The 14,271-nt window shown below is 35.3% G+C and overlaps 1 protein-coding gene across 4 annotated transcripts in view; it reads left to right on the top strand.

Moving 5' to 3' along the window:
• The window catches only part of LOC139743119 (synaptosomal-associated protein 25-like), an 89,428-nt gene extending 80,262 nt beyond the window's left edge, over nucleotides 1-9,166 (top strand). For 2 of the 4 annotated variants that reach the window (XM_071653626.1, XM_071653624.1), the window contains exon 8: nucleotides 8,798-9,166. In XM_071653626.1, the coding sequence (XP_071509727.1) occupies nucleotides 8,798-8,866 (69 nt within the window). In that variant the 3' untranslated portion in view covers nucleotides 8,867-9,166. Of the gene's footprint in view, nucleotides 1-324; nucleotides 816-8,797 lie in introns of those variants that run through there. The other 2 variants (XM_071653627.1, XM_071653625.1) reach the window with 1 other exon arrangement.
• The last annotated feature ends 5,105 nt before the right edge of the window (nucleotides 9,167-14,271 follow it).

The raw sequence follows: 14,271 nt of genomic DNA, 5'->3' as shown, positions 1-14,271 counted from the left end.
TTATAATACTCAGTATTAGCATTGCTTGTATACTCACACATGTATGTCCAATCCTTCTTGTTCTACTTGTTGTTTTTGTTTTCTCTCCTTTGTCCCCTCCATCTGTCATCTTACTATGGTCCACCTTAACACTACTCTTATGCAATCTGACCTCTCACCCCACGTCCCATTCCCCCCCCCCCCCCCCTCTTCACTTGTCATCACCCTTACCAAACCAAACCTAACCTAACCTAACATAACCTCACCTCACCTAACCTAACCTAACCTAACCTAACCTAACCTTCCATCTTTTGTGTGACTCTCCCATTTCCCCCTTGTCTACAGGCATCTCTTAATGACGCCCGAATTGATTTGGCCAACAAGCGAGCTACTACCATCCTACAGAAAAATTGAAATCAAAGCATTTCAAAATATGACACAGAAATATGCGACAAAACATGCCAGATATTTGTTTTACCTGATGTTTTGGACAGAGCGGAGCACAAAAACATGATTTTTTATCTCTTCACATTTTCATCTCAGTCCATTTCCGTGTATATTATATGCAAATGTGCATCCCCATGTATATTGTTATTTACTGCATTGTGTGTGTCTATATTCACATACATGTGTATGTTTATGTGTGTATGTGTGTGAGTGTTGGTGTGTGTGTTTATATATCATACATTATATTGTATAGCCCTGACAATGAATGAACTCTACAAAAGAACTGCCCTACCTATTCCATTAATAATAATGCGAGATGTTTGCACGTAACCATCTTCTCAACAAAAGCAGTTTGGTGGCATGGGACTTGAAGAACACCATGCTAATATGTAACTTATAATAATGTTCCCCTACTGGTAGTGCTATTTTTAAGGTGATGAGCAAATAACGATCATTCCTGTGTATTCATTATTTATGAGTTCATTCATTGCAGACCGCTGTGTGCTATCCTAAAATCTGGAAAGAAAAGTGAAAAATTCATTTAAAAAACTCAGCACCTCACCCATGATTCTGCATATATGTAAATGTGTCAAAACCATGTTGCATATGTCCCTATATAGCTGTGTTCAGTGTTTTTCAGTAGACACATATTCAGTATGTCCTGGTATCCTCTGTGAAATTACATTTCGCATGTATGAAAAGATTCAGAAAATATGCATTAGTCCTCAAATATCTTCATTACTCGTTAAAAATTCTTTAGTTTGGTGTCCTTCGTCATACTTTCTTGGCATACTCAAACTGCTATACAAACCTAGTGCTCAATGTCATATTCCAATTATGGTGAATTTTAAATGCTTTCTGCTTGTTACTGTGGAACATTGCAACGCAAGAAATAGGTGGTTACTGCGAGTGTTGATGTTGTAGATAGCTGAACGTGTCTTGTAATCCACACTAAATTTTGATGATTAAGCACGGCAACAATATGCCCTGCAGCAGGTTAACTATATGTTGTAAAGTACGGGGTATGTCATGTAGTATGGTGAGCAAATATTTTTACTTTTGACTAAAGTCATAGCTCTATGTGTTAAAAAAAGAAAAAATTGTGTGCAGTCTTCATTTTCTTTTTTCTTATCATGATATAATTGAATTAACATATCTGGGAGTCAACTCATGTTAAATTCTGCAATATATAGTCCAGCCTTTATAGAAATAGAGATATCGTATGAAATTTGATTTCAGTCTTTCATCATAGCAATGGACAGTGATATTTGATTCCATACTTTGTAATAATTGTGAATGTGTAACCATAGTCGAGCATAGACAAATGCTGTTAACCACAAAGCTTTGTATATGTATGTTGAATTACAGTTGTGGAATATATAAATGTCTTTATATAATTGAATTATTTGATGTTATTGTGAGTTACTATCATCCTATTGATGTTTGTATGTAGGAGATTTAGATGTATAAATGCATGTTGAAATATTGTATTTGTAAATGCTAAGATATATATAGTGATGAAAACAATATATTCTAGGTAATTATGTAATATTGGTTTGACAAATCTGTTTTTTTTTCCCACTGGCTGCATTTCAAGATAAGCCATTTTCCCACAAGAAGTAAACTGTACATTCAAACACAAACAAGAAAAAAAAAAAGAAATATCAAATGAACAGGAGTTTGATATTCTGGGATTCAAGTTAATAAATATACATCAGTACTCCTGGATACTGGCTGAATTTACCTTTTGGAATGTGAGTCTGTTTTCACATCATTTAATGTTTACTCATATGTAAACCAAGAAGACTATGCATCATTTTGGAAAGTAGGGGTGAGGTTTTCGTAAGAGACAAATGAATAATATTTCAAGGGGAATCTTTCAATGTTTTCAAGAAATTTACATTATGCTGATGTATTCATGTGAGCAAAATTCAACATATGGGTTGCATGGTTTAAAACTGTACAACCCTGATGTAGAAGAAGTAGAAATAAGTTTACAAGGTAAATGGATACTTACCATGTTGTTGTTGCCAGCCGCATTCTTTCACAACAGTGTAGACATTTTATGAAATTGAAAAAAAAAAACTTTCAAAAATTGATGTTACAACTGCTGCTATCTCAGATCTAAAATTTCAGTAGTCATTCCACCTTTGAAGCATTCCTTCGTCCATTTGATTTTTTTTTTTGTGTGTGTGTGTAAACAGCTTCATAATGACCAGTTGCACTGTAGAAAGTACCAGTACTTGGAAATTAGCCGTAGAAAAGAGCATGTAGGATACACACATATAAACTCATTATTGACTTTCTTTGTGTGATATACCACAGCTATACAATTACAATATTTATGGTAGATGTGTGTCAGAACTGATTTCTCCAACGAACGAATGGAGTGGAAGAGAACGTAAATAAATGCAAACGAGGTTTTATTTGACACAAGTCTTATGTTCCAGCTTTTATACCCCTTACCCACCCCCCCCCCCCCAGTTTGTGTGCTTATGGAAGGGTTTTTATTTTGTGATTGTTTTTGTTTTCCTCGTACTTCTCCATGAAACCTGCTGTGAGCATATCATATCGTCAGCTGAAAACCAGAAGGGCACTATGGCATTCTAAGATTGAACATAAATAAACTATTTAAAAAAATTAAAAAAAAATCAATTTTCATGACATAAAAAGTTTACTTGATTTAATGGCGATATATATATAAGCATAGTTCAAATTATTGGGTAAAATAGGCCCTTGTTTTTTACTTTTAACATTTTGCTGAAAATGAAAAGAATTTAAGATTGACACCATAATGTAGACGAGATCAAGCTCTACAACGTGATACCAATAATTCAATACCCCTCAAAATTGCGTCAACGCCCTAGAACTGGTTCTCTGCTGACGATATGAAAGGCTGCAGTGACTTGATTGGAATAGTCCCACCTAATTGTCTGTAGTTGTATCCCATGCACACACCACGTGCAAGTCTTCTCCGATGTGAGATCTGACATGGGACAATGGCATCAAGAGTACAAATGCCGAGAGACTTCGGATCACAATCTTTTACTTTTTCACCCTTCTGTCAGCATGGCCAAAACATGCTTGGTTAAGCCAAGATCTTATTTTGCCAGGTATCAGTGGGGGCTCTTGAGCAGAAAACAGGCCATCTAAAACTAAATATGTGACAATTGCAGCGCTTGTTATCGCTGATGACGATATGAGTAGACTTTTGCAAAACCATTCTTGACATTATTGTCGCCACTTGCCCAAATTGTGGCTGGTAGCAGCATGCCCAAGAGGCTGACACAAGTTGTTGACCAGCAGCAGCTTACGACATTCCATAACGTCATCACGTTCATATCAGGCAAATATTTTTGTGTGATGCACTCGCACTCGGGTCTGCAAAATGTCAGCTCATGTTGATTCAATATTGACTGATCTGATCAATGTTTTGTTGAAATAACGATCATTAGCCACAAATATTGCCCTAGTAGACTTACCCAAAGGTTAGACAAAAGTTTATGTTCAACTCAGTACAATGATGAATGTATCCTGCAGGGGTTAGTAGATGACATGCTTATGTTGAAATAAAGCAGCAATAACAATTGAAGTCCAGAGTCAACCAGAAATGATGTGATTATTTAACAACAAAAAAGTGTGTGCCATTGTCATGAAAAAAGTAAACTTCTTACAGTCAGCATGCTTTCAAAATGATAACTCATTTGATGATAATGTGTATAAAACACTGTGTGTTATCAACTTGAAGTTTGTGATTGCAAAGTTTATCAAGGGAACCAAGGAACTAGTAACCTGGCTGGTGTGTCAGTCAGCGCATGACACCCACAACATCAACGTGAGAGACATCGGGGGAAGCGTGTTGCAGTTTGCAAGATGCACCTACCTGGGTGTGCAACATTTTTCTAGTTTTGTAGGGAAGAGCAGTCCAACCATTTCCAAATCATATTACAAATATAGCATATGTACTCTTTCCTTTGCATAGGAATATTTACACTGAAATTTGATGCAGTCTGAGATCGAAAACCACCAAAAAAAAAAAAAAAGAAAAAAAAAAAGGCCAGGGATGTCATTTTTTAAACAAAACTTAAAAGTCCTTGGAAGATGAGGCTGAGCTCAAGGCAGATCCCAACTACATAATCCACCTTCACCCACACTGCTGTTTGAAAGTGACTGGCAGGCTCACAGAAGTCTCTCTGATTCCTTGTTCTGGCAGCTGTCAAATAAAATAATGTACTTAAAACATACTAGCAGCACCCTTTACTGAACTTGACAGTATGACTATGTCAAACTGATGCATTTTTTTAAAGTCTTTTCTGTCTTGTTTTGTAAAATTGTGCATTTTTGGAATTCTATACTCTTTTGGATACCAAGTAAAAAATTGTTATGAACAAGTGCATACATATATTACTACACCTATCAGTTTACTTACACTCAGCTGGTATATTATATCCTTGTAGGTTTGATATACATAGACTCTACTGGACTGCAATCTTAAATTTGTGTCACAAAACACTTTAACAATATGTTTGTTTATAACCTTGATGGCATGTTATATGCCGGTCCCTCAATCTGTACCATTCAGAATTAATTACTTTGTTTCTACTTATTGTGTTATGGCAAGCCAATATTTCATGATGATATAGCTGAGACAGAGAGAGAGAGACAGACAGAAAGAGAGAGAGAAAAAGAAAGAGAGTGGAAGAGAGAGAGAGAGAGAGAGAGTCATGGCATGCTTAGGGAAGTTCAATTAAAGCATTCACGAAGGAAAAGCTTCCAGCTATTCCTGGATCGAGACCAGTGCAAGAGACAGCACAGATAAGTGACAACAAGAACATTGCATTTTAACTTTCTTTATGTGATTGTTGTAGAGATTAGAAGCACCATATAATGTGCTATGTGTGTGTTATATTTTCTGTTTGACTTTGAATTCCATTCTTTTTGTCGGAATGTATCTAGTGAAACTTCCATCTCTCTTTCTGAAACTTTATTATTTTCCCCGTCATAAGATATTTGTGGATGTGTACTTTTGAATTCCCAGATGATTATAATTATGTTTTATTTGTAGATGATATATTATAATCTTTGTTAATGATAGATGCTGTATTTGGGAAAAGTAATGGTAGCCTTTATTGCTTTAACACAGACCCAACAGTACTATATGTAATTATTCAAAGCTTTGTATTGTCCTGTGCCTAGGAGAACAACGTGAAGGCATGCGATTCAAGGAAGTTGTATCCGGGAGAATAACGCGAACACATGCAAAGCACGTGTTATACTTATGGGCCTGGCCAGCGTTTGCATCGTTCTCGTGGGCACACCTTCCTTAAATCATGTGTATTCGCATCATTCTTGCAAACGCACAACGATTTATTTATAGCGATCTATTAAATTCACAGATAAATACTTGCCTTTCCAGGTATACTAAATTTCAAAATCTGCAGATATTCAGCATTGCACACAATTGATTTGTGTTTCTGAGGTATGCTAGTGATGTATTTTAATTTAAGTTCTGTGTAACCATAATTTGGTTGTTTTATATTACCATTTATTTACCTTTGAGGAAAAGGAGAAGTGGTTTTGAAAAGTCTGTTTACTGGTCCGTAGTGCAGGTATAAGGATTGTTCTTTGGTGTTGTTGTTCTTTGCCTTTGTCTTGCTTTGTTGTATTGGGTAATTTTACAAGCTTAGGACCAAACGACAAGTTTTAGTTGAGTTGTGAACTTACTTTATGCTGCATTTAAACCATGTTCCCTGCGGCCACAGCAGTCACATTTCAGACCACCAGTGTCGGTACTAATGGGAAACCTTGTAGGCCATGATAAAACGTGGTGAACACAAAATGTGACAAAACTTAGAGGCAGTCCATAGTGCAATGTGATGGAAAATATCATGTAGTCTAGCCTGACCAGATGCTGTGAAAACATCTTCTGTGCATGTTCATTGTAAGTAAGACTGGAATGAATAAGCCTGAGGAATATGGAGGGGAAAAAACAGGATATCCCATCTTCCCATGGCGCACTACATTTTCGGGCAAACGGGGGCTGCGGTGGCCGTCGGGAACATAGGTGTAAACGTACCATAACGTAGTTTTCAGCCTTCTGTTGCAGTTATGAGGAATCTTGCTCCAATAAAGAATATGCATATTCTGTCAGTTTGCTGTGAAACCCCCAAAGCAACACATCCCATCAAATTTTAAGCATGATTGATCAAATCTCATGAGAGGTATGGACAAGTGAATTGACACTTTGTGAGTGGTTTAAAAGTGTTTCTCTGACATTTACAGGACTGTAAAACATTGATTTCTCACCCCACAAAAGCCCCTTAAACCAGATGTAAAATTGGGATTTTGACAGTGGTGGTGTAATTTAAAGGGTGTGTACAGTTCTGGTTGGAGTGAGGATTTAGCTTTAACATTTTGCGAGATATTCAGAAACCACTCTATGAGATGTCAAAGAGCATGCAATTCTAAGGGGTATCAAAAGTTTATGTGATGAAAATCGGTTTTGACATGGCTGAGATATCCAAAAACAAGGCAAAACAAAGATATCCTAATAAAAGGCGTGGCCTGTCGCCTTTTATTATTATTACTTTTTTGGATATCTCAGCCATTTGAAAACCAATTTTCATCAAATAAACATTGACTCCTTCTTAAAATTACATGCTCTTTCATATATCATAAGAGGTTTCTCCTTATCTCACTTATTAATGTTATAAACCTGAATCCCCACCTCAACCAGTACTGTACAGTCCCTTTAATGGCAATGATTTTCAAAAGATCAGTGATAACGCTGAAGAAGTTACTCTGTGTACATTGAACCATTTCAATATTCACTCTGTTCATGCAATATGTGTTTTTTGTATTGTCTTTAACTTCACACTTTCTCAGGAGATATCTTTCTGATTTGCTATATTTATATACACTGTATATGTACATATGTTTGTGTGTGATATGAGTGTATTTGCGTGTGTGTGTGTTTTATGTATATCAAATATATCACAAACTCAAGCATTATCCATGATATCACTGACATGGATTAAAGGCTAATTTTAGCAAAGTATTTTTTTATTCCAGTGGTAGTTAAATTAGAAGTTATATCAGTATACGCAAGCAACTTCTGTTAATGTAACTAAAACAACCATGTTGAGATGCCATAGGATACATGTTTAATGCCTTATTGACATTCATACCATTTGCCCATTTCTTCTCCTTTTTTTCTCATAATGTTGTTTTCAAAGAGATGAATTCCTTGTGTAAAGCCAAAGTGATTGGTCAGTTACTCCTGCTAAATTTGATGTCAAGTTTGGGATTTCAGGGTATTTTTTGAACGAAGGAAGAAATCACCAAGCCACAAAAATTTTATGTTTTATTAATGAATTGGAAAACCATATTGCAATGAAAGCTGTTGTTGCATGTTGTTAAAGTGCTATATATATGTTGTTTGTCTACTGCATGGATGTCCTGCTCTGTAAATGTACGTAACATGTGCTGTTACTGTGTACATGTTATCAGTTTGTATATCTTAATTTTGATTCGTACAAAAGAGCAGAAATAGCAATGTCAATTTCTTATGTTGTTGTTTCATTTTTTTTTTGGTTTCTTTTGTTGAATACTCAGTTTTGCCCTCTCTCCCACTAGTAGGTATCATGTATGATAAGTCGCAACTGATTTGCATATTGACAATTCTCATTCATTTTTGTTCTTTTTCCTTCAAATGAATGAGCTTAAAAAAAAAAGTGAGACACCTCTGTGGCCAGCTTTAGTTTGTTCAATAAAGGAGAAATGTTTTTGTTACCAGTAAGATCAGACGTGGTCCTTGTTAGATTTGTCCAGTGCAACGCAACTCTTGACATTCTTGACATGTTCCTTTTTTTAAGACTGAACAGAGGTAGCCATGTTATGTCATCTTTCCTCTGTATGAGTGACATTGATGTGTTATCAAGACTCTACAAACATCCCTCCATGTACAGTGGACTCCCGTTATAATAAAGTCCTTGGGACTGGCCGTTTTCTCTTGTTATATATTGAAATTTCGCTATAACCGAACAAAAAACAATAAAAATACATAGAGCGGATAATGTTGCAGATCAAATTTTTACTTAGTTGGAACCGGAATTTCGTTATAACCATGTTCGTTATAATGGGAGTGCACTGTACAATGATGTGTGCTGATGGCACAAAACTATGTTATTCTCTTTCACTGTCATTTTTTCCCCTTATGTTCTACTTTTAATGCTGTCACTGAATTCATCATTTTCTAATTCTGTTAAGGATCGCTTTAAAAAGAATGTAATGAATTTTGAAGCCAGACTGATATGTTGAGAGGTACTCATGCTTTTCTTTCTTGTTCTTTATTCTTGTCATGTCCATCCAGGCCGAATCCAATGAAGTCAGAATAACGAATGCCGACAAGAGGGCAAAGAACATCCTACGGAAGCAGTAAGGACGGTCACTCTCGTCCAGTTTGGTTGGTCATGCCAGCAGAAGAAGGTGGTGATCTGCAATCAGGGACAGCGGTCACTTTGTCTCACCAATAAAGACAAAGTCACATATTCTAATATTTCCTGTGACAGGCACATAGGAGCAATATTTAATTGGATTTACACAGGTACATAAAGCACTTTCACACAAATGTGAGTACACACGCACACGTGCACATACTTTGCGTAAATATTTTTGTATCCTTAAGCATTGACTGCATGGCAGGTTTTTTCTTTCTCGTGATACCATGACCTTTGATACCAGAATTTAATATACATGTAGAATGCAATGGACTCTATTCACACACAGCCACATTTATCCCTAGTACTCGTCAAATACAACTTCACATTGTCAAGACAAACATTTTGCTGGACAGAGTGATAATCAAGTATAACGGTTCATGGATACATATTCTACATCTAAAGATGTACGTGTATATAATGATAAATATACACCAGTGCCTACTGCACCTCCCAGGCACTCAATCACTCACACATGCAGAGTTCCACCTTGCCTGCATGAAACTGGTGTGATTTTCTCATAGGACTTCACATCCTTTACGAGTTACGATGTTACTGCAGGGCAGTATTATTCATCAAATGCTATTTTGTTCTCTATTATTAAAACAAACAACAACAAAAAAGCAAAATTTATGTCATACTTCTCATTTTTGCTTCAATATCATGACTATTTTGAACTGTTTTCTGTAGATCCACCTTTCCTGATGCTCCTACATTGTATCTGCAGTGCTCACATTAATGACAAAGTAATACATCAATCCTTTGAGGAGCAATATGGAATTAGAAATGTTACCAGACCACTATGTTTTGCATCTTTATAATCATTTTATGTCTGGCCTGTCTGTAGGATAATTACAGCCAAAACTTGACCATAGTTTCAACAGTTTAGTCTACTGTGACTTGCAAGGTGTCAGGATCCATTCATTAGAAAGGGCTCCCTCTCTGGTCTTGTTTAAACTGATGTGTGACAAGAAAAGATCTCTATGTATTCCACTCATCTCTTATGATGCCTGTGCAGTGCATACAGCACTGTCACATACGCTTTGATTACATGGCTGTCTGTGTTGATACAAATGCAAATATACTACCAGGTAAAAAAAAAGAAAGTTATAAAGTATGTTGTTAGTAGCATATGAAACAACAGCAGCGTGTCAATGGGTATATCAACTGCTCTATACAAGTCAGAACCAGTGCAAACTTTATTTGCACTGGTTGCATCCATTAATCTCTGCTGAGCCAGCATTGTTACCACTCATTTCAAGAGTAGATTGTGAAGTATATTGATGGATAAAAGTGCAGATTTTGACTTCCCGCACATGGACTGGATATAGTGATAGTGTTAGAGTTTCCGCTCTCTTGCCACTTTCCACTAAGCGTCAAGATTTTTGAAGAATTGATTGTCATTCTGACTGATTTATGGAGGACCTTTTGATTGTCTTTGAATGTACATAGCATCATTCATTTTTGAGACTGTTGAATATTCGATTCATCGTAAAACTGTTGAATACCAAATATTGAATACCAAATGTTAAAGTACATGTATGTAGAGCTCAGTGTTACTGGATTGTGCAACAAATCAATATAAACATAGTCCAAATCATCAATTTGGAGGGCAAAGGTAATACCAAGAGGCTACTTTATGACCTAGGAATCAGATCTTTGAAATAAGGCATTCTACTGCTCCAAACACGTGACTTTTCTATATGCTGGAATTGATAAATGTATACTGACTTGAGAAACATTGCATCTCCAGAGTGGAAACTGACATATATGAATTTAACTTGGTATATTGAGATATCTATTTACATTGCCATGTACATCATTTTTACTTAAAGAAGATACAAAAGTGTTGGTGTAGTAGGTACCCTAAGGTATAAGGCAGTTCATTTGTTAATGATTAGATTGTTAACAAAAGGAGATTTTGTCAACCATGTATAGCTTTGTCATATTTGGTGCTTGTAATTCAAAAAAAGAACAGAATTGAATGGTGACTTTGAGATGTATGTGGATACACACTTCTAGGATATTGAAATCCTTGATAATCTGTAGCTAGTGTGTATAGAACCATTTATAGTTTATGTGTAACATATTAGAATAGTTGTGCTATCCGTAAGAATTGAAGACAACTAAAATTGCATAGTACACCAAGTACCTGTAGCTTAATTTGTCAATTACTACTCACCTAGTAGTTAATGTAGGGAACACGTGGTAGTATTAAAAAGAAGGGGTAAAAAGAAATTTTTTGCAGTTCCTGTTCAACCACCTTGAATTGTTTTACCACCTTATTCTGAAAAGTATGAAAACTATCACCAAAAACAGCAAAGAAGTCTGTTTTGTGGTTCAAGGATATGTTCAGATCACAAGTCCATCTTTTTGATCTTTATTGTCTTGGCTCTTGGCCAGCATGAGACCCGGAAGTGAAACTGACATGATAGCAAGTCACTTGAATTATGTTCTGATTGCATTGCTGTTTTCACATAAGTCATGTAAATAGAGATCTTATATAACCTGCCATGAAGTAGATTGCTCAATAATTATCCATTCAAAACAAGTTACAACGAGTTATTTATCACAAATGACGCCAATGAAAAGAAAAAGCGCTATAAAATTTGTATTTAAAAGAACTTTCAGCATCAATACTAGTGATTAGTTGCATGATATCTACTTAATGTCATTTGTCCTAATTGTATATCAATTTATATACATGTATATTCCTCTGTGATATACCATCATTCCATGTATGTGGGTATGTCACATTCAAACTGAAGCCATTCTATTCTTTGTACATAACAAATATATTATTACTTGTTATTAGTAAAGAGTATTATTTCCTCATCACAAGTTTAATATCAATAGAAATCTTCATATCAGTAGGCCTACATCTAAAATTCTGTCAAGTGTGCTGTAGTTTGACATATTGACAATATTTTGAGAATAAAGTATATCATTACTGAGTTGGCATTTTGAATGCTAATGTTTATGTAGTGGACACAGGACATAACTGTGTATATGCCTGTTCACAACCATGTTATGTCGATGCATATCTCCAGCTTATCAACACAGACCATAGGGTCATTTCTGAGAGATAGAAGCATCTGTAACACATGATATCATGATAGGTATTATTTGTATTACGTTCTTATGTATTCTATGTACAATTACCTTGTACAATTTATTGATTCTCTTTGTATTTTGTGTTACTGTGGCTATCCCTTTTCATTGCAGTTTTTTTTTTAAAGATATTTGATCAACAAAGTCTGTACTCATGAAACGTAAAATCAAAATAGACAACTAGGAAATTGTGTCTTTTTCGAATTACTTGGTAAATAAGTTTGTGAGCATCCTCATCTGCTGGAAAAAAAAATTTTTTCCCCCAAGGAAAACTAGAACATTGCAGCAAAGCATTTGACATGTTAATGGAGCACAGTGCTTTACCATGCGATTCATGGCAAACCACATATGTATGTACACATCTATATTATCATCTTCATATTTAAGGGTTTGTCTACATGTATGTGCAAGCACACTCATTCTGTCCGCTGCCAAATACTCTCCTTTCGTTCCAAATCCAAAGAGCGGTGATTTTTCTATTTCCCTCTGTCTGTCTGTCTGTCTGTCTGTCTTTTCATCAGTGTAAACCTCTCACTTTTGTTTCAGAAACTTCTCTTATGTTTTCAGCTCAAACATTCAGGTAATGAATGGTGTAAGTGCTCAGCTGCAATATAGACTAAAATTGTTTATTGGAAAGGTGCTCTTCTAGAGCAAGAGGGGAGTTTTGTTCTTCATATCATGCAGGCCAAGTAATATTTGATTGAAAGATGTAAATAAACATGCTGAAATGTAAACATATATGATAGGATGACTTGATTTTGAATTAAAGATGTACATTTACATGTGTTATTGTATGAACGTTGTAATTAATCGTCAGCAAATGAAATGACAATTGTATTTGATTTTTGAAAATATACAAGCTCATTCTTCGTTAACAGAAGCAAATGACTCCTTCATTGCATTATTTTGTACTAGTTATGTATACAAAAACGTCTGCTACCTTTCTACCAATCCTTTTGCAAGTACAGTGTACTCATATTCCTCCTACATTTAAGAAATTAAAACAGTTATCGGTACTACTGCATGTAGGCTACTGTTAAGATTACGATAAATGAATTAAGTACAGAACAGCAATATATAGGTAAATCATGCAACATATCAGTCTTTTTTTTTTCACATAGCTAAAAGTGCTCTCATGCAAGTCGCTGATTTGATTGATAGAAGTCTTTGAAGAGTGTGGGTTTTAACAGCTTAATATGCCTGATCGATTGACGTCTGCACAAAAACCACATGGCATTATATATCAGACTTTCTGTAGGTAACAAAACTTAACTAATCTGAAAATTCATCACTTCTCTCAATCACGTGCCGTGCCTATCCTTTACTGGAGATGAATGGTTTTAATGAAATTTAAAAAAAAATATTCAGTTTAATAAAAATTTTACTCAGAGAGGTGAAAAAGCATTTTTCCACCCAACTTTTTCATAGCATGTTCAATGCGAGATCAAATTTCCCATGCAGAGGTTGTTGTATATATGTCGATAGCATATAGCTTGTAACACCATCTCTTGTTTAGATTTGAAGAAAATAACTTATGCATACTAGACCCATTCTCATCTACTTGTGCAAGTGCAAGTTCCTCTTGGTCAAATGCCAGTAGTAAATGTATAAACTCTTGCTAAAGAGAAGAAAGGAAAAGGCTGCTTCTTGCGTTAACTTCTGCATAGAATATCCAATGATAACATGGTGTATAGAAAGGATGAAAATAATAATGAATCATTCACATGTGTGTGTGTGTGTGTGTACATACAATGTATATATATATATGAAGAGTTCGCAAAAACCGATAAGTCCATTTTTTAGTACAAAATAATACCTTTTAAATGATATATTGGTCACTACATATAAAGGTACATTTTTGAAGTTATGGTCAAAAGAAACAAAATTTTGTTATTATTCTCTTTATTTTTCTTGACCTTTAATCGCAAATATCTCCATTTGGCAAATATGGACTTATCGGTTTTTGCGAACAAACTCTTCATATATGTATATATAATCAACTGGTGAAAGTGATTGCTATAGTTACAATCATTTTGTAGTCTGTCATTGGCACATACATTGAAATATCCCACGCAGCACCACCTTAAATGTCATTATCAAATCACTCATTAGAACACCGTTTGTTTGTTTTTCAAAAGCAGAGTTATATACTAGTAGATATTTTCTTTGATATAATCTTCCCGCCAGGATTTTTTTTTTTTTAACACTTCAATGAACGGATTTTCCGCACAGACAG

The sequence above is a fragment of the Diadema antillarum genome, unplaced genomic scaffold (assembly GCF_040938485.1).
Source record: "Diadema antillarum isolate AM-2024a unplaced genomic scaffold, OU_Dant_1.0 seq00001051_RagTag, whole genome shotgun sequence".
Classification (NCBI taxonomy): Eukaryota; Metazoa; Echinodermata; class Echinoidea; order Diadematoida; family Diadematidae; genus Diadema; species Diadema antillarum.
This window is presented reverse-complemented; position numbering and strand designations above follow the sequence as displayed.